Source organism: Chaetodon trifascialis, chromosome 14 (genome assembly GCF_039877785.1).
Source record: "Chaetodon trifascialis isolate fChaTrf1 chromosome 14, fChaTrf1.hap1, whole genome shotgun sequence".
Lineage (NCBI taxonomy): Eukaryota > Metazoa > Chordata > Actinopteri > Chaetodontiformes > Chaetodontidae > Chaetodon > Chaetodon trifascialis.
Window position 1 is genome coordinate 13,610,026 of NC_092069.1, and position 20,281 is coordinate 13,630,306.

A 20,281-nucleotide genomic window follows, 5' to 3' on the forward strand; every position below is an offset into this window, starting at 1 on the left:
TTTTCACTTGCTTGTCGCTAAGAATTTTATTTTGAAAATTATTAGCCGTCAAATCGGAAGTTGTGCTTTTGCCATGGAAACAGAAGGACGGGGCACATTTTTACTACATTGTAAAGCTGGTCCGTGTCCACATTCTGCTCAGCTGACCATCTGTCAACAGTCTGATGCCATGGTGGACGTATTTGCTGATGGGAGCAGTTTTTCTTTTGAAGCTGGACTGACTGAAGAGGAGAAGGAGTTAATTCACCTGCGCGCGCGCTCGGCTGGACTGACAGTTTGCGGGTGCGCGCACGCACTTGTCCTGTGTAAACTTGTCCAGTCACTGAGGTAATTGTAGGTCTATGTAAAGGGTTTGTGACACACAGGAAACCCTTGACCAAACTTTGTGGTGCCGTTTGGACTCATTCTGGTTGATTCACGTTTCCATATAGATGTCTCATCGGACTTCACGCTGCAGACGGAGGCTCATCAGGGGAAGACGGTGACCTCTGCGTCGGGATACTTGGGATGGGTCACATGGGAAAACAGCTGCTCCTCTCCCTCCTTGGAAAGTCTGGCATCAAACCATCACACATTAAGATCTCCAGTAGAAGACCAGAATCCGCAGGTACTCCAACAAAATAAGACCAAAACTCACTCAATCAGCCAAGTGCTGGCTTGTGATGACTAATAAATAACACTGGAACTGCCCTGAGCTCTCTATTCTGAGAGTCAGATGCCAGTAATCCTAATTCTGAAAGCAGCATCTGACTGCATCACTATAGCAAGAGATCAATAAAAAATCATTTCCAAAAATTTTGGAGTACTGTCCAAAAAACTGGCACATGTGTTTGAATAAGAGGTTTTGCAGGACGTTCTCTTTGCAAAGTCCTCAGTCATTTGGGCGCTGTAGGGGCGGCCAAGAAGAGGGCCATTCAATCTGCGAGTGAAGCCGCAGAGAAGGCCACAAGGTGGCTTTGGATTGAGAGGGCCGATCCATGGACTGCTACTGGGACACAAGTCACGACTTGATCAACCCCAGCTGGGTCACCAGCTGGGTCACCAGCTGGGGTCACCTGGGCGAGGGTGCATGATGTTGCAAGACCCAAAACACCCAGTGATCCCAGGAAACATCACTGAGGATGCATCAATGAGATGTTTCTTGCATAATTGGAGTACTGTCCATAAAACTTGCACGTGTGTTTGTATAAGTCAAAGTATAAGTCCAAATAAAGTTAAATTACACCTTGATCTTACTTCCTTGTGTACTGAAAAGGCCATACTTACAAACTTGCTTCCTTATTCCAGTGGAGTTCATCCAAAAAGGAGTTGAATGTTTCTTCGACAACCGCAGACTGGCAGCCTGGGCAGACGTCCTGTTCCTCTGCTGTCTGCCCTCTCACCTCCCCAACATTTGCGCTGATCTCCGCTCTCACCTGTCAAAGCGCTGCCTTGTGTACAGCTTCACCTCCGCTGTGCCCGTCAGCAGGTACCACCACACTCATACCGTGTTGTTGTTTGTTGATCTTCAGTTGCCGAATCCCTCACTTTTCATCTTTTATTTCAGACTAACACAGCTCCTTGGACACGACTTCATTCTGAAACCACAGTATAACCTTGAGGCCTGTGACAGTGCAGATGTGTGGCTGCGCTGCACTCATCTGTCCACAGCTTTGAATGATCCTTTGCTGATAGAGGCATCATGTCCTCTTACAATGAGCGGTATGTCATGTTTTTATTATTGCAGACTTCAACTTCTTTCTCAGGGCTTGTGTTTGAACTCATCTTCTTATATAAGATGTAAAAGAATGCCTTTGAAATTTGGTGCAATGAGGCATCAGCCTTGATTCAACATTTTCTCTATTAATTAAGCCATATTTCTGTACCCTTAGGTGGCATTTCTCTGGGTCTGAACTGGGTGTGTGCAGTGTTGTACAGCCTGCTAAATATCTGCACCTCTGCCGGTCTGGGATCCAGTGATGCGCTCTCTCTGATCAACACTGTCCTTAAAGAGAAATGGCCACACGCTGAGGAATTAAACACACAGAGTTTCATCAGTGCATCTTATGCATCTTCCCTTCTCACAGAGGAGTGAGTGTCAACACTGTATAGATTAAGTGTAGATATGTTTCTGTCATTTTAACTTGTCCAGAGATTAAAATGGAAATGGATCAAGCAGTTGATTTTCATTGTAATGCAGTGTTGACAGATTTGAGGGAAAGAGGCAAAGCATTTATTAAAAATGTTGTGTTTGTTTGATATCTTTTTTTTCTTCCACAAAGGCCTTTTCCCTGGATTTCTCTCACTGATGCCCAGACCAAGGAGACACCACTGCTGTGCTTTCTGTCAAATAGCAAATCTATGCAACAGTGCATCTCTGCAGCATACAAATCACTGCTGGAGACGCCTGCAAAATCTGACAGTTACTCTCTAATGTAAAACCTAACTGTATACCCTCTAAAGATGTCCAGCACAGGTGTAAGTTCAGAGCTTGTGTTCCTTATGATGCACATTGTTATTCTGAAAATGAGAAATTTAATAGGACTCAGTGGTGTATTTTCATTTCATCAGTTTTTCATATTTGTCTTGGTTAATATGTGAAAAATAATACATTTTACAATGTACAAAAAGCAGCAGCAGTTGGTGTGCTCTGTAATATATTGCAAATGCATTATAAATTACATTTTTCATAAAAACACGAATGTGTCGACCTGTTATTCATTGATGTCACATCACAGAGTGGCAGACTATCTGATATACCTGATGCCTGCGCTCTGCAGACAGCTCAGAGACAACGCACATTTGTTGATTTTGAAATATTTCTCTGTGTTCAGGTGAGTCATACATTAGTGTTAAATAAATGTTCATTTGGAGAAAAAAGGTTGCTGCTACATGCTGCTATCTGCTGATAAATGCTGTTGTTAAGTGTAGTAAGACTTTATTTATTTTTCACTTGTTTTTTAGTTTTTTGATTACCTGTTTATTTAGTTGATGCATTTTTTTTTATTAACAAGTGCACTGCAGACAGTGCAGATCTCTTTAAACAGACACAATGATGTATAACACTGTTACAGAAATGTTCATTTAAGTTCAGTGATTCTGTCTTATTTGTCATTAAATTGTTGTATTTTATCAGATGCAGAGAAAAATAATAACAAATATAAAATAACGGTTGGATGTTGTCTTAAAATCTACAATTGCACCGCTGAACTATAAAACTGTCCTGATGAAGTGCAGGCTTAACGTCTTGAGGAGGATCTCGACGCTTCAGATTCGCAGATTTTCGGCAACACTCGAGAAAACACGGAAGTGTCAAAAATTCAGGTCTGTTTTTTCTTGTCAAGCAGCGGCAGCAGCGCTGTGGGGAAACCCGTGACACGACTGCAGTGATATGGAGGCGTATTTCCTCATGGCCTGATTTGGACTGAAGTCAGCTCGCATTAAGTTCTGAAGACCCAGCGTATCACCGTGGTAAGAGAAGTTTGTGCCCGCCGCTTCGGCTGCACTTTTGCCGCTTGCTAGGTCGTAGTTGCTAACTTGAGCTAACCAGCTAGCCGGCCAGCTGCAAGCTAACGTCAGATAAAGCTGAAGCTCGGCAGAGCCCGTGATACACACGGAGACATTTCGCTTCTGTCGCTATCAATTCACCGGGGTTTGCTGTGCTTAACGTGGCTCATTAACGTGTACCAGCGGCTTGTTTAGTTAGTTTATCTGCGGTGGTAGGCTGGTTTCACTGTTGTCATCTTTCCCTCCCTTCCTCCCTATGCTTGGAAGGGGCGGGGTCCCATCTTTTCCAGCCACGCAGGCTGAGGTGTAGTCTTGTCTTCACAGTCATGGAGAGATCAGAGGCTTCATCAGAGCTCCAGTCGCGGCTGTCGTCGCTGTCCTTCTCGTCGTTCCCCGGACTGACATCCAAACAGTGCGACAACCGACCTCTGGACAGGTAGCCTGCTGTTACAGAAAGTGCCGCTTATTAAGCTGCTGTAAGGAAACGTGTTGTCAGTTGTACTTCTTCCCTCCTAATGGTCCGCACTGTTGAAATATTATGTCTGCTCTGCTGCTCCTCAGGCTCCAGAATACAGACCTTTCGCAGAGCTCGTCCCAGTCCAAAACCCACGCTGACATGGCTGAAACCAAGGAGGATTCAGGGAAACACACTGAGGTAATAAATATTTAAGTGTGTTGCGAGAGCTGTCTGTGAGTGGCAATAAACGGAGAAGTGCAATATAACATCATCTATGAGCCATAACATCAGTCTTGTGTGTGTGTGGATTTTGAGGGTAATCAGGCGGCCCCTGCTGAGCTGGCCCCTGGGGAAGGAGGCGAGGAGACCGACGGTGCTGGGAGCTGTCCGCTCTCCACTGAGATAAAAGGTGAGGGAGCCGCTGATCATGACTGCTGCTGTGTTTTGTTTCTGTGATTTGGATTCAGAGATTTATAAATCTGTTGCAAATGTGTTTGCAGCGTACCACAAGCTTAGCACAAGCTCCATAAACCTTAATCTAGGATTTAATGAGGCTTATCTGAGCTAGATAAATAATGATCAGTGTTATTGTTATGCTCTTTGTGAACACATTGCCGATTTGTTGCTCCTGATGGCAGCCCAGATGCCGCCCCTGAAACCTCCGACGACATGGACATCTGCTGCCCTGAAGGAGCTCAAGGCGAAGCTTCGAACGGAGGAGGACAGCGTGGTGACGGTGTACCGAGGCGACATCATGACAGTCCACGTGCCCACTGTCCCTGAGGCCAAAAAGGTGTGCTGGGAGTTCGCCACGGACGGCTACGACATTGGCTTCGGCATATATTTTGACTGGACGCCTGTCACGAGCCGGTCTATCACTGTGCACATCAGCGAGTCAAGTGATGACGAAGATGAAGAGGAGGAGCTGGAAGGTCAGTTAGTGTTTGCAAATTCACACTTTAAAGCGTCTAAATGCAGCTCACACTGAGGCTTGTTTAAAACCTTTCTTCACTGGATGTCTCAGTCATTCTGTATCCACGCAGCACAACATAATTGCGTTTTTTTATGTGTTTTCCTCCAGCTGGGATCTCGGGCAATGTGTTGACTTTGCGTTTTATGTGCTTTCTGCTGCAGGACCCGTCAGTAATGGAGACGTTGAGAAGGGCTCCAAAACTCAAACCAACTCAAACTTGGCTGAAATCTTACCCGTATACCGCCAGGACAGCCACTTGTGCGTGAACGGGGGGAGCCACGATTTTCCAGGCGAAGGCACGTACCTCCTGAAGTTCGATAACTCCTACTCACTATGGCGAAACAAAACTCTCTACTACAGAGTTTATTACAGTGCCTGAGATGCCAACTTATTGCTTCTGAATGTATACTTTACTGAAGAAAACGGCTCTTAAGAACGAACTATTTTTGATTCCATACTTAAAAAAAGATGAAGTTATAGTATAAAAGGTTAAATATAGGCATTCTATCTATTTTTTATCACTATCAGCTTGCGTTGCCACATGTTGAATTTAAGTATATGCTCAGATAGTTTTCAACGCAGCATTTACTCCAGTGTCTTGCTGACAGATATTTGAAGAAGCCTTGCATATGCACCATGTTCCCATGTATGCACTGTGCTATTTGGTCTAGCGCTGGTCATAAAACGTATATTATCCTCAGCCGTAACATTTCTATGGTAGCAGTGATCAGGGAACACCTGCACAGAATACATTATGCTTTGCCAGCAGTGCTCTAAAGAAACTGAGGTGGGTTTTGTGTGTGTGTGTGTGTGTGTGTGTGTGTGTGTGTGTGTGTGTGTGTGTGTGTGTGTGTGTGTGTGTGTGTGTGTGTGTGTGCGTGCGTGCACCTTCTATGATCACGTTCCTTTGTTGTTGTTCCTCGTATTTATCCTTGTGCTTTGAAGCCTAACTTATTTTTTAATGTGTGTTCAGTTGAAGCACGTGTTAATGGAGAATATAATGACGTAATGCACCGAGCTGTCTGCTGTCATAGTGGCGTGTTGGTCAAAGATAGAAGTTGAATGTACTGAAGCAAGTGGTAACAGTTTTCCAAAGTGTGCTTTCTATGACACAAATAGAAGTCATCCCTTATCACATAAAGCTCTTATTATGTAATTTAGATTCAATATTTACTTTTGCCTGACCCCTGCCCCCCCTTTAATTTGCTGTTTTGGAGGTAGGGAGCAGTTGTAATGTTTCATCTAAATGTGTTTTGTGCACAGGTGTGTGTCAGTAAAAGTCGGTGTGTTTGTTTTTGAATATCTATTCCTCAGCGTGGTGTGTTGAGTAGCCTTGCTCCATCCTGTTTCTTCTGCCACACCTCACTCGTGTGCATGTTCCCAAAGATGTCACACATTTGGCTGCTGATGCCGTATACAATGTAAAGTAACTGCTTCCCATGTTTGCTGTAATGTACCTTTACTGTAAGTTATGATGACATTTGTTCCTGAAATTTATACTCCACAATAAAGAGAAGATTGTCTAACTTTCTTTGCAATTCACGTCGAATCGTATCAGTCCAGCGAATGCTGGTCAGTAGATGATGGTTTTGCATATGTTGCAACATGTCAGATAAACTGCTGTTGTGTGGCGTCGCCAGCCAGCCAAATCTGGCCATTCCACCCGAGACGCCGTCATTTCATAACAGTCTCACTGCTGATCCAGGATTAGAAAGTGCTTCAGGATGGTCCCCTGTGCTTCCATTAAATTGTGGCATTGGGGGATTGATGTAACTGTTACGGAGGTGCTGATGAAACCAGGTTTTATTTTCAGCGCTCCCCAGAGGCCAGTCAGAACCCAACTACATCTACTGTCACTCATGTAAGATAAACATATTCTTAAAGTGTCCTCATACAGTGTGATGCTATCCAGATATGTGTTAGTTATAACACAGCATCATTCAACTTAATGTTCTGCTAAATCTTTGTGCACATTTTATTTATTGTTTGATGTGTCTGTGGAGCTGATTAAACCATGAAGTCATACATGAGGTGTTGCACTGAACTGCATAACAATGAAGGTGTTCAGTGTGCATGAGGGAGGCAGAATAATAACAAAAATCACTGCACTACTTCAAAATGTTCCTGAATACATCACTAACTAATAATGCTAAATAATTAACTTTTGTACTAGGTCTTTAAAATCTGAAAAAAATGTAGAGCTTTTTACTTTTTAATTTAACCCCCGAGCATTTTCCCCCTTCAACAATCAACTGATAAAATAAATTAAAACTGGAAAATACAATTTAAGTTTCGGGGGTCCATTAACCACAGTATTAAAACTGACCGTAGGGGTCAATGAACATCTGTTGATGTGGCCAACATAATGTGTATTTTTCCAAATGATAGCTGTGATGATCTGTGCTTTTCTCCATAGAAATGAAAGGCTCGGAGTGATCTGGTGAAAATAATCTCTGAAAATAAACTTTTAGTAATCCCATTTAGCCCCTCTTTCACGCAGGTGAGGGAAGCCATTAATTAGAAAATATATTTAAAAGATGGAAAATAGCTTTTTAATAACTTGGACTGTGCATGTAGGACACCGGTGCTGTTCAGTGATACCTAACGAAGAAAAGTGCAGGTGTTACGCATCGTTTCGTCTCCTGGTAATTTTTAAATCAAGGTGTCAGGTGGTCCCACGTGCGCGTTCTTCACAACGGCCACGAGCTCGACTCAGCCAATCAGAAGTGATTATCGGAGTTCTGCTGGCTGCTTAGCCTGGAACCTTCTCGGCGAGGAGACGCTGAAACAAGATGGGGAGACTGAACTTTTACGTGCTTTGGTCCGTGCGTGACGCTCCCCGCCAGTTCATTAGGTAGGCCCTTTAAGAAAACCTGAACAAACAGACGTTTTCACGTCAAAACAACAACATTTCAATCATGTCCGCCTTCCGCAGCAAATCCAACCGAGCGTCTTTCCAGGTCCACATCCCGCTGCCGCTCCCCAAACACCTGGTCATCTTTGGGCTTGGAGAATGGAAACACAGTCAGGCAACAATCTCAGTAGACGTTCTGGTCAGTGCGGAAGCACCGGCTCAGAAAATCGGTACCCTGTCAGCTCAAGCAAGGTGTGTAGAAAAATGACTTTAGCAACTTTATATATATATATCCTGCAGTGTAAATAGTTAAAATGGGCGCTGAAATCAGGTGCCTGACCTGGGAGGGGGACTGGAGGACGGACCTGGTCACAGTGGCAGCAGAGAGAGGCAGGAAGGGGGTTTATGGCAAGATAGTGCTCACAGTGTGTGGCGAGGTAGGTTTCATAAGTGAGCTAAAGCTTACAGGGCATCTCATATACCTGACAAAGTACCATGTGGCACATTTTTGCTGTTTTTTTGTTCCATGCAATGTCCTGCGACCGGCCACAGGATGAAGCCAGCGTCTTCAGCAGCACTCCTCTGGTTCAAAGGAAGGTTCTGTTCCCAGAACCAGACCAGGACGTGACTGATCTGTGCTGCACGTCAAACCAAAGCACTGCATATGACACGGTGAGTTGAATGAGAGCTTTTGCAGTAATCTACACTCCTGTTACAACATTTCATTATCGCCTTGCCTTGCAGATAACTCCCAACTGCTCACACTTGGGTGACAGTGTTTGCTACACTGAGGTCCAAGTGAATAAAATTGACACCAGTGAGTCCACTACGAGAAATCAGCTCCCAGTCTGGCCTACGGTACGAGTCACCCTGAAGAATATATCAAAGTCTGCGTACATGCAAAGTTAGTAACCTAATCTGTGATTATACTCTGTGCGACTGACAGGATAAGACTCCCAGACGGACAGTTATTAGCAAGAAAGGCCATCTGACATGGAGCTCTGAGGACATGGACAGTCTCGCCGAGGACATAGACCAGGCGTCAACCCCCAAGAAAATGAGGCTGTCCAGGATGAACAGCCGAGAAGACATGGCTGTGCAGATAAAGAATGAGAACAGAGAAGGTCAGAAGCATCAACTTAACAGCCGTTGCCGTCACGTCTGAATGCACAAAATGGGTTTTGACGGAGCTCATGATTAGTTTCAGTGTGTCCATCAAAGCGCTGGAGCCACACGATGTGTCTGAGTGACCATGACACCGCCATCCTCATCGGAGGGGAGGCGGCAGATCAAAACTACTGCAACGACTCCCTGTGGAAGCTTGAGTTAGGTGTGTGCTGTTTTGAGTGATGTCCATAAAGCGTGTCAGCTTGATGGCAGCAGGTCATCAGGTGAAACTGTTAACAGCCAAGGAAGGAAGAAAGGCAAACAAGGAAGCCCTAAAATACATTTACACTGAACACGTTTTCCCACATTTAGTTTCCTTTCTGCCTTCTTCCCAGACAATGACTTCTGGTTTCCCATGAACTCCTCTGCCTCTGGACCCATGCCACCGTGCGCCCGAGGACACTCCGCGACCTATGACCCAGACTCGAAGTCCGTCTTCGTCTACGGTGGCCTGAGGGAGGGTCAGCGCTACAGCGAGCTGTACATCCTCAACACTCTGACCTGGAAGTGGAGGCTTGTCACTGTGGGTTTGTTGCAAGTTCCTAACGTGCTGCAGCTCCCTGATTTCTTATCGAATACTCGAGCAGAGGTGTAAGAGGTGCCTTCCTCTGGTTTGTTTTTCTGGATTCACCCCCTTTAGGCGAGAGGAAATGTTCCAAATTTGGCATATCATTCTGCAGCCTTTTATAAGAAAGAGCTCTTTGTCTTTGGAGGAGTTCAGCAGAGCCATTATTCTGGGGATAAATCCTGCAGTAATGCTCTGTACATCTTTAACCCAGAGTTTGAACTCTGGTACCAGCCGATTGTGGAGGGGGACAAACCTCTGCCTCGGTTCGGGTCAGTCTTCTTTTCAACACAATAAATTCACATCCAAATCCTTTTTTATTTTTTTTAATGTTGATCTCAGGTTTCTCTCCGTGTGCCACAGACACTCGGCCACTCTGATGTCGCAGAAGTTGATCATATTTGGGGGACGGAAGACTGCTACCTACCTGAATGATCTCCACATTCTGGATCTGGGTAAGATGAAGATCTGATGTTTGTGTCTCCAGATTTAAACTGATATTAATTTATTTTTTCTTAATGAGGGAAGGCTTCATGGAGTACACAGCTGTGAAGTGTGGGAACATGCCACCACTGCCTCGAGGGTGAGTACAGGACTAATCAACCTTGAGATGTCACTGACGAAGCCATCTGGTTTTTGTATTTTTGGTGTCTTGGACTGACAAAACTGGGTTTGAATTTCATGGGTTTTAACACCAAATAGAATCAAAATTATACCATCTTTCTGCTTTTTTAAGCTCAACATGAAAAGATAGAAGTGAGATAAAATATTATGTAGAAACTGGCTTTAGAACAATAATGGTACATAAAGTCCTCCTTGCCTCTATGTGGACAGGTTCCATGCAGCTCTACCAGTTTCACACAACAGGATTTTAGTCTGTGGAGGTTGCAGTGCAATTGGAGCCCTGCAGGACGTACACATCTTCAGCACTGGTGAGTTATTGCAATGGCTTCTGATTACATATGAATGAAATAAACAAATCTTTATCAGTGATCCAGTCTGTTGATTGTTGAACAGACATGGGGAAGTAACTTTGAGTCGCCCTTTCTCAATGCATCACCAAACAGTGAATCCTCCTGCTTTGATTTCTCCTCAGACACCCACATGTGGAGCTCAGTTGCGTCTCCTCTGCTTTGCTCCAAGCCTCGTGCTGGACACAGCATGATAAACCTGGGCTGCTCCATCCAGACAGACAGCGAGAAGCGCGAACAGGGCGAACACGTCAGCGTCCGCTGCACATTGCTGGTGTTTGGTGGGTCAGACTGCTCCGGTACCTTCTACAACGACACAGTCAAGTGCACAGTGGAGATTCCTGGTGACAAGTGATGAAGAATCTAAAGGGGACGATTGTTTTTATCACTTTTTAATCAGTGGAGGTGGAGATGCTGCGATCTGGCTTGATGATGTGACAGAAAAATTACAGTATCTCCAAGCATTAGCACTTATTTTTGTCTTGTTTTATTATTTTTCTATGACGTATAATGCAGCTTAGACTTTATTTTAGCTCCCTTTGAATCTCTTTAATAACTAACCATATTTCCTCCACACAGGCAAAATGCTGCAAGCAGTGAGTGAACTGAGTGGTTTTGCACTTTGCATAACAAATCTCTGATCTCCATGTTTTACACGTTTCCCACATATCAGTGTGTAATTGAGGGTAAAGTGTTGGACTGGATAAACAGATGAAGTCAAAATGCTAATAAATATTTTTAACTCAAAGTTTACTTATTTGAAGTAACGGCGCAGAAATAAGACTTGTTTTGACAGCATTTTATTTAATGATGTACAAAGTTGCATGGCTGAGTTCTATGTACGCAGATCAGCAGGTGTGTCTGGTTGGCAAGACGGGTGGCTCACTTTGAAAGCTTCAATCTCAAGTAAGGTTTGATTTAACCTTTGGATAGTTGGATACTGCTTCATGTCCACTTTGAACCTGCACAGATTAAAGACACAGGGTCATGCTTCTCTCAGAAGGTGTTTTAAGTTCAACAGGGTCTTGGGCATGCATGTCGATCTCCTTGTTCTGGGTGGCTGAGTGTAAATGTGGTATTTATGATGCAGTATCATGAAATATCTCCTTACGTACCTCTCTGCATTGTAGACTTGTGGGACCAGACAGATGTCTGCCATGGATATCTAAAAGGTAAGCAATGAGCCCGATGAACAGTTTCTGCTGTAAATCACACTGTCCCATGCTTTAACACAACGGTCATGCTCTTACCTCATCACCCACACAATATTTCCCTGCTGTTTGCTTCAGAATGGGCTCAAGAGCTGGAAGAGAAAGGTGTGCATAACATGAAGGAAGTCAAGAGAAGTCTTATAACAACTCAGGTTGTTAGTTGAGAAGACAAACCACAAACCTTTAAAGCCACGATCAATGAAGTGCTGAGACCACTGCACCTTTTCTGCTCCTATTTTCTGAATCACATACAAATTCTGAAACATCCAGGAATTCATTCATATTGTGAACTTGGAACCACAGACTTTCAGCTTGACTGTTTAATCATGGGGACTGTGTTGTTCTCACCTGCAGAGGCTGAATCCCAGAGGCAATGAGATCACTTATCATCCGGACCTGGGCACGTTTCTTTGGGTCCGCTGGAAGAAGCCGAGGCCCTGGCCTGGTCTCATCAATGTACTGGATCACTGCCAGCTGTGTGAGCAACAGACCATCTTCAGTAATACTCCAGTTGGTTCACTTTAAATATGGCTGCGTATGACTGTGCATGGATGAAGAGTTTGTCGACTCACTGACTGAGAGAGGGTGATACCATCAATTTCAACTGCAGGCACTTGTTGCATGGGGTTTAATGTCCTGTACTGTTGCGTAAGCTTGAGCACGTGGAGGAGATAGAGAGGGTTTCAGAATGCATGTATGCACTTTTCAATGCTCTTTATGATGTCTCATGCTAATTATCATGTACAGTGTCATTTTTGCATTGATGTGAATCCATTGAATCTGTACAGTACCTGCTGACCTCCATCTTTGATTAGATTGACTGGAACCTGGTCATATTCAACACCTTTAAGTGCAAAAGCTGGTGCACACAAAGTTAAATTGTCATCTTGTTGACATCAAAATGCTTTAAATAACAGCTGAAGTGGTCACTTGCTGTGTGGTGTCTTACCAATGCGAACCCTCCAGGAGCAGGAACTTCTGAAGTATCCATGAAGAACAGGCTGTACAGAAAAAAACAAAAAACAACAGAAAACGATCAGTCCATTTGAAAACACGTCACATTTCCCTTGGTCATAGTTCACTTTCCTGGTGTCTGCTGGTTCACCTTGGTTGGAGTTGCCATAGTTTTCTGGCTCTACTTTTCCCTCAACTACACTTAATGCAAGCAGTTTTTAGTTGAACACTCGTCATCTCCAGCAGCCAATAGGATGTGCTCCAAAAATCCCTCCTACATACACTTTGGTCTGTGACTAAGCAAAATTTGGGCTTCATGTGGTTCACATTAGCGACCTGGTAGAAACAAACACACACACACACACACCGCGAGCAGCCGACCATGTTGCTACAGTACCTTGGCGAGGCAAGCTAACGACAAGTGCATTGTTGTGGCTGTGATAACGTTTTCGCTTTTATTTTTAGGATAAGCTGTGCAGCTTAAAGAGAAGTCTGTTATGTCCTGCACATTTCACAGCACAGTCCTTCGTTCTGTCTTGACGATGACGTAGTATCACGGAGACATAGCTGAGGTACCTTGAGACCAGCCTGAACGAAGCTAGCTCTTCCTTTAGCACAGCTTCCGCTCACAGTTCAACTCCAGGTTGCGTAATTTTCAGCCAATAAATGGAAGCTTGCCGAATTCTTTTATCCAATGATTAGCCGAGTTCTGCAGCTAGGGCGGGATTGTCTAAAGTGTCAAATAGGGACAGAATGCATAGAATGCACTCAAAGTTGACTAATCAGGCCACGATGTTTGTAGGCGGTGTGAACAGGGAGCGAATAGTAAGCCTATCCTTTCCTCAGAGCCCGCCCACAGGTAATACTTCTCGGGGAAGAACAATTCTATTCGCCTTCTGTCGGCCACCGTCCAACCTGCGCAGCTTGTTAACTAAAGTGGGCCTGCGGTTAATAACATCTCCACCATGGCAGCAACAGCATTAAAATCCGTGCTTAAGACAAGGGTAAGATTTAAAAGTTTTACAGCTTGAACATTTCCTCGGTTGCAGATGACGCAGGTTGGTTTGACAGCTCACTTTGTTTACAAAGTGTCATGGTCCAGGATTTAGATCTGGATCGCTTAAGTCAGTGGTGGCCTGTTTCAGCTGTTCTGTTTGCACTTGATTTAAAAGATAATTCACGCTGCAGCTTCCTTGTTCCAGTCTCCTCCAGTCACCTTGACTTTCCATTACTCCACAGTTGTAGTTGCTCATTAATCTTGTGGGCACTTCAGGCTGCAAATGGAAACATCTGGTTTTGTGTATTTAATGCACTACATACTGTGTAAACAAAAGGACACAGCATGTAAACCAGACCTACAGTTTATGGACAGGTGGGTAATATTCATTGCATTGATTCAGACCCACTGCTGTGTTTCCTTCTCAGGTCCCACTTAGAGTTGGCCGCATGTGCTACTCCTCCTCAGTGGTGAGTTGAGAACAGTGAACATTCAGTAAAAGTCTGCAGTTACACTTCACACCAAATGTCATATAAGGATAATGCATGCACATGTGACACATCTCCTCACAGCCAACCACCAAGCTGTTCATCGATGGGAAGTTTGTTGAGTCCAAGAGCTCAGAATGGCTGGATATTCACAATCCTGTAAGTATTTCACCTGGACTCGATCACCACACTGTGCTCTGTTTTTCCACCAGGTCCACCCGTGCAGCTGGCTTAAGTCTGTTAAGTTGGTTGTCTGTGGTGTTGTTTAACCTGTTACATAATATTTAACATCATTGCCAGTGCAAAGAAACTAGTTTCTATTGTTGAACAACCTACATTAGCTAGATAAAATTCTAAATGTAGACATTTATATATTATTATTATTATTATTTTTTATTTTTTTATTTTTTTTTATTATTTTTTTTTTTAATGAGAAAATTTGCCTTATCTTGTCAGGTGTCAAATATATCAAATAATACTCAAATAACTGCTTGCCACTGAGGAATATCACTTAAACCTAATTTACACTTCGATAACAAGTCATAATCTAACAGTCAAATGCAATGAATGTAGAAATCCCGTTATTAGTGCCGCGTCTTGCAGATTTATGGCCCATATCTGTTGAGCATCTGCTAGAATTCACCTTCTTACCTTTTATGTAACGTTTAGTCCACTCAGATATCCCCTACTGATTGAAACTAACTAGCTTTTGATGCATTCATGTAAATGTTGTTCCTTCTTCTCCTGTGCAGGCCACCAATGAGGTGATCTCTCGTATACCCAAAGCCACCAAGGAGGAGATGTTGGCTGCTGTCAACTCGTGCTCCAAAGCCTTTCAGTCCTGGTCCGAGACCTCCATCTTGACTCGGCAGCAGGTCTTTCTGCGCTATCAGCAGCTTATCAAGGACAACATTGTAAGTCAAAGTCAGAAAGTATAAAGTGCAACTGAACACAATAGTTAACTGTTCAGCGCTGTTCACCTTGACCTATTGATGACTTATTAATACCTGGTCCATATGACCTCTTTTTGCAAATCAGCCTTTTTAACCTTTGAGTTCAGAGGCTGCTGTTTGCGTTTGATACTAAAAATGTAGTATCTGACACAGGAGTCATCTTTTATTTCAGAAAGAACTTGCCAAGGCCATCACACTGGAACAGGGCAAGACCCTTGCAGATGCAGAGGGGGATGTGTTCAGAGGATTGCGTAAGTTTCTCACTCACACACATGCACACATATCTTTTACAGAGGGCAACATATAGGTAAACGTTTGCATGTTATGTTACGTTGTCGTTGCAAGAATAGTTAATGAGTTATGCTAAACCAGAACAAAGGGCAGTTTTCTTCATGATCCACTGGAATGATTGCCACTTATTTTTGCTGTTCTTTTACATTTCCTCTATGTTTTGGAAAGGGATTTTCTTTTGAGGCTGATAAGAAGTAAAGTATTTAATTAAAAATATAAAGAAAAAACTATTACCCCGCTCCTATAACCAGTGCAGATGGTTTAAAAAAATGGGACATCTCTATATAGGGGGTTAGTGTTACGGGTGTTAGCATTAGCACTGCATTACAAAATAAGGACACAGTCTTATATTGAAGGAGAAGCCCAGTTGTTTCATAGGTTGGCACATCTTTGCAAAACACATGAGCTCATGATGCTGTTTGTTTCTTTTCTTTGCAGAGGTTGTGGAGCACGCCTGCAGCGTCACCTCTCTGATGCTTGGTGAAACCCTGCCCTCCATCACCAAGGACATGGACACCTACACCTACCGCCTTCCCCTCGGGGTGTGCGCCGGCATCGCCCCCTTCAACTTCCCTGCCATGATCCCTCTATGGATGTTCCCTATGGCCATGGTCTGCGGCAACACGTACCTGCTGAAGCCTTCAGAGCGGGTGCCAAGCTGCGCCATGCTGCTGGTCAAGATGCTGCAGGATGCCGGTGCTCCAGATGGGACGATCAACGTCATCCATGGCCAGCACGATGGTAAGAGGTGGTCTCTGTTTACTTGAGACATTGCAAAAACACAGTGTTTTGTGGCTGAACCTGTGATGACAAACTATATGCCTTTGGACTGTTGATTGGACAGAACAAGACATTTAATTATGTCAGCTCTCTGAAATTTTAATGGACATTTTTTGCTATTTTCAGACATTTTGAAGACAAATGAATTCACCAATGAATCAAGAAAATATTTGGCAGATTAATCAATAACAAAAACAATAACAAAAATTTGATAAACCTAATCCAACTTTTTTGTTATATTGATGAATATGACTAAATTTAGGAATGAGGCCCATTACAAACTGTGAAAGCACATGGTTTTAAAATGTCTCACTGTTTACTGGTTTGAAAGAGCAGGCTCATCGTATCATCTTTCATCCTGTACCTAGAAGAAGTCTTCTTTTGTTAGTCAATACCTGATGAGAATCTATAAAAATTGCAATTGCAAAATTGTATGTAAATCATATGATTAAGTATTATGTCATCATTGTGATAATTGCTTGATATTCTCTGTCATGCAGTTCCACATAGCATTTGAAATATCAGTGGTTATTAAAGACCATTGTTGATTAAAAGATCAGAGTTTAGATAAGATAAAACTTTACTTATCCCACACCAGGGAAGTTAAGTTGTTACAGCCAGCAGAGTATTAAAAATAGGTAAAAACAATGGCATAGAAGGATCAAAGATAAATGGGATACAGGATCAAAGATCAACCATGTATATGTACATCATGTACAGATTATAAAAAGACTGTTGCTATTTTTATGAATAATCTACTAAGTGAAGCCAAGTACTAAGTTGATGCGTAACTATAAATGTCTTTTTGCCACAGCTGTGAACTTCATCTGTGACCATCCAGCCATCAAGGCGATCAGCTTTGTTGGCTCAAATCAAGCTGGGGAGTATATTTACGAGAGAGGTTCCAAAAATGGAAAGAGGGTCCAGTCCAACATGGTGAGTACTGAATGATAAGGCAGCGCAGATGTAATGTCTGACACTTGCTGTAAATGTCCAGAAGGTGGCAGCATTGTCCAACAGATTGTTGACCCTCCTCACTTTGGGCCGTACAGATGAGATGAGGTCTAAAACATAGGTCGCAGCTGTGCATTACTGTTGAAGAGCCAGACTGTGATTATAAATGCTCAGGCTATTTATTTTGGTTTGTATCCATCTACTGCATGTGGACTGAAATGTGGAACGAATATACTGCATAAAATTAGCAGGTTGTTTGTATAAAGTTCTATATGGTATTACTATATATAATGTTCTCACTTGTGACTAAGCAGCGGCTGTAATGTGGAGATCAAACAACAGAAGGTTAACCACTTCACATATACTATAGGGAGCCAAGAACCATGGTGTGGTGATGCCTGATGCCAACAAGGAGAACACTTTGAACCAGCTTGTGGGTGCAGCATTTGGGGCAGCGGGACAGCGCTGCATGGCTCTGTCCACTGCCATCCTGGTGGGTGAGGCACGGAACTGGCTGCCGGAGCTGGTGGAGCGAGCCAAGGCACTGCGCGTTAACGCAGGTACCGCACCCCATCACCCCGCCCATGACCCCTGTCTCTCCTGAGCCCCAGAGGGCCTTTTGGTTTAGTCATCTTGGGGGCCACCCACACCGCCCTGACCACACCTCTCGCCTTTTGCCCTGTTGTAACATCACTTTTCTGGGAGAGAGGGCTTGTTGAGTCAGCCATGCTGCAAATTTGTGGCCAGATCTGCGGCCCAGACCTAAATAGCGGTTCGGCGCATCAGATCCTTTGAGAATGGAAGTTGATGTGGAGTAAAATGGAGAATGATTTTCACCATTTGCAGTGATGTGGACTCTAATTTGTGCAGTACACAGGAAACCCCTAAGTATCCATTTTTGAGGGAGTGCCTCAGGGTGCCCCTCGTTCTGGCTTTTGCATGTTTGTGGCATTGAATGTCAGTGCCCTTAATGTGCTCACATCATGCAAGTGCCATAGTATGTAACCTTATGGCTGTTTGTTTTGGGGGCCCTGCTAGGAGACCAGCCTGGTGCCGATGTGGGCCCTCTGATCTCTCCCCAGGCCAAGGACAGGGTCTGCAGTCTGATCCAGAGCGGTGTGGACGCTGGAGCGAAACTGCTCCTGGATGGCCGCAACGTCAATGTCAAGGGTTACGAGAGGGGCAACTTTGTGGGTCCGACCATCATTAGCAGTGTCACAGTGCGTGAGTTTAATATCTGAATGTGCACACGCAGCATAGATTTGCATCTGAGCACCATTAAAACCAAGTCTAAAACTAAACTGCCAGTAAAAGTGTTCACTTTTGTGCTCTCTCAGCCTGAGATGAAGTGCTACACTGAAGAGATCTTTGGGCCTGTGTTGGTTGTCCTGGAGGCAGAGACTCTGGACGATGCCATCAGTTTGGTCAACAGGAACCCCTATGGCAACGGCACAGCTATCTTCACCACAAATGGCGCCACTGCACGCAAATACACGCACGAGGTGGACGTTGGCCAGGTGAGCGGCTGCAGCTTCCAAATGTCTTCCTCTGTTTTGGAAGAAGGGAGACATTCACATCCCTCTGTCATGTCTGTACAGCATCTCAAGCAGGGAACACATCACATTTCTGGTTAAAAAAGCTTCACACACATTACATATCCATTATTTTCCATGTCAAGTATAGCCTTGTTTGCCCGTAACCTAAAATAAACACACTCAGCAACCCCCTTCCCTCCACTTCCCCGCTGGGCAAGACTACAAATAGCTACAGCAAATATGTGTGTGTTAAATGAAAACAGGGGGACATAGAAATATTTTTCCAGGTAGTATTCAAGGAGGGAAATCTTAAATTAAACTCAAAAGGGAATCCTAGGGTCCTGTTCAACATTAAGCATAAATATGGCCAGCCTTTCCCCTGTTTGTTTGCCTTAGTGGAGCCTTAGTTATGCCCTGTGTTTGCTGTTCACATGTCGGGGAATGCTGTGCAGGCCATGTGCTGTCCTCCTCTCCAAACCTCGATGCAACAAACATCTACTTTTCCTTTTTTTTCCTCCCTGCACCTTCGCCAAAAGGCCTCAGTGTGTCCAAACTTATTCCCGCTGTTTCAAACATTCTAAACCAACCATGCCATGCTTCTGTTGCCTTCATAACAAAATGTTTTATTTAGTTTTTTTCCTCCCTTTCATAAGACCGTGCTCCGCTTGAAAAACTGCAATATAAGCTGCAGGTTTAGCTTTGTTTAGTGCGATCATGTAAGCTTGTTTTTTAAACTGCAAGGATATACCACATCTCTCATCAGCCACATCTTACTCATCCTAGCAATTTAGGATCCTGGGGAATTGTTTTACAAAGCTTCCACTTATGGAAATGAAAGGGAAAATACTTGTTTTCTGCAGGTTGGAGTCAATGTTCCCATTCCTGTTCCGCTGCCCATGTTCTCCTTCACTGGATCAAGAGGATCCTTCAGAGGGGACATGAACTTCTATGGCAAACAAGTATGAAATTCACAAATGCACCCTATCGTTACAGCTATAAGAAAGACACACGTGTAGCAGATGTAAACATTTTTATTTTTTCACTCCAGGGCATCCAGTTCTACACGCAGATCAAAACTGTCACCTCACAGTGGAAAGCTGAAGATGCCACCTTGAAAAGTCCTGCAGTCACCATGCCGACCATGGGCCGCTAAACGCTCCATCAAGTGCTGCTGTTCAGTCAAGATTAACCAGAAGACCAAGACGACCTTGCTTCAAAACACACTATAAATATGTAATAATAATATTCCCCCATTTCTAAAACCTTTGTACTACATGTGTATGTATAGACAGATATGTAAATGTAAACTGTGGCCAAGATTTCTTACTGCGCAGAAGATCTGTACAGCTGAGGCGATGTTATTGGATGCCATTTCATCAAATATAACACCTTTATTGAAACACGTGTACTTCTGGTAATGTATCTAATCCCCGTGATTGAAGGTTGCTGTAGACACTGCATTGTATTCCTCGGACCCACCATCCAGTGATTGTTCAGAGATTTTGTAGATTATCTGGTGTGTATTTTTGTATAGGCACTTCGTGGTCAGAGAGTAAATTTGTCTTGAGGTAACGGATCTTTGAAATGGGTTGTGGCATGCTTCAAACAAGCTTCGTGTATGAAAGAGAATACTCATCGGCCATTT

General features: G+C 43.8%; 5 protein-coding genes across 7 annotated transcripts; 4 read left to right on the top strand and 1 right to left on the bottom strand.

Annotated features, from left to right (window-relative positions):
• Nucleotides 1–169: 169 nt before the first annotated feature.
• noxred1 (NADP-dependent oxidoreductase domain containing 1) lies at nt 170–2,418 on the top strand. Its single transcript, XM_070980110.1, has 6 exons — nt 170–327; nt 432–607; nt 1,288–1,468; nt 1,547–1,701; nt 1,872–2,070; nt 2,262–2,418. The coding sequence occupies exons 1-6, from the start codon at nt 170–172 to the stop codon at nt 2,416–2,418; spliced, it is 1,026 nt and encodes a 341-aa protein (XP_070836211.1).
• Nucleotides 2,419–3,293: 875 nt separating this feature from the next.
• On the top strand, nt 3,294–6,452 carry tmed8 (transmembrane p24 trafficking protein 8). Of its 2 annotated transcripts, none has more exons than XM_070980046.1 (6): nt 3,294–3,450; nt 3,811–3,922; nt 4,048–4,141; nt 4,259–4,352; nt 4,582–4,875; nt 5,078–6,452. In XM_070980046.1, exons 2-6 carry the CDS (start codon nt 3,813–3,815, stop codon nt 5,293–5,295), a joined length of 810 nt encoding a protein of 269 aa, XP_070836147.1. In that variant the 5' UTR covers nt 3,294–3,450; nt 3,811–3,812; the 3' UTR covers nt 5,296–6,452. The 2 variants fall into 2 exon arrangements, with proteins under 2 accessions (XP_070836147.1, XP_070836148.1); XM_070980047.1 differs by having other exon boundaries at nt 3,318–3,450; nt 4,268–4,352; nt 5,078–6,447.
• A 1,256-nt stretch (nt 6,453–7,708) lies between these two features.
• LOC139341843 (rab9 effector protein with kelch motifs) lies at nt 7,709–10,828 on the top strand. Its single transcript, XM_070978565.1, has 12 exons — nt 7,709–7,770; nt 7,852–8,022; nt 8,102–8,207; nt 8,323–8,442; nt 8,717–8,894; nt 8,978–9,100; nt 9,273–9,460; nt 9,578–9,774; nt 9,866–9,957; nt 10,031–10,085; nt 10,337–10,434; nt 10,599–10,828. Exons 1-12 carry the CDS (start codon nt 7,709–7,711, stop codon nt 10,826–10,828), a joined length of 1,620 nt encoding a protein of 539 aa, XP_070834666.1.
• A 436-nt stretch (nt 10,829–11,264) lies between these two features.
• Nucleotides 11,265–13,257, bottom strand: gstz1 (glutathione S-transferase zeta 1). Of its 2 annotated transcripts, none has more exons than XM_070979207.1 (9): nt 13,036–13,257; nt 12,634–12,685; nt 12,476–12,543; nt 12,257–12,337; nt 12,033–12,158; nt 11,866–11,941; nt 11,724–11,776; nt 11,589–11,638; nt 11,265–11,435 (listed from the first exon to the last, which is right to left on the bottom strand). In XM_070979207.1, the coding sequence occupies exons 1-9, from the start codon at nt 13,063–13,065 to the stop codon at nt 11,309–11,311; spliced, it is 663 nt and encodes a 220-aa protein (XP_070835308.1). In that variant the 5' UTR covers nt 13,066–13,257; the 3' UTR covers nt 11,265–11,308. The 2 variants fall into 2 exon arrangements, with proteins under 2 accessions (XP_070835308.1, XP_070835310.1); XM_070979209.1 differs by having other exon boundaries at nt 12,790–13,257.
• Nucleotides 12,969–20,039, top strand: LOC139342217 (methylmalonate-semialdehyde/malonate-semialdehyde dehydrogenase [acylating], mitochondrial-like). The gene is made up of 12 exons (XM_070979205.1): nt 12,969–13,642; nt 14,064–14,105; nt 14,208–14,282; nt 14,876–15,037; nt 15,249–15,327; nt 15,806–16,108; nt 16,962–17,083; nt 17,472–17,661; nt 18,140–18,321; nt 18,439–18,618; nt 19,497–19,595; nt 19,685–20,039. Exons 1-12 carry the CDS (start codon nt 13,604–13,606, stop codon nt 19,787–19,789), a joined length of 1,578 nt encoding a protein of 525 aa, XP_070835306.1. The 5' UTR covers nt 12,969–13,603; the 3' UTR covers nt 19,790–20,039.
• The last annotated feature ends 242 nt before the right edge of the window (nt 20,040–20,281 follow it).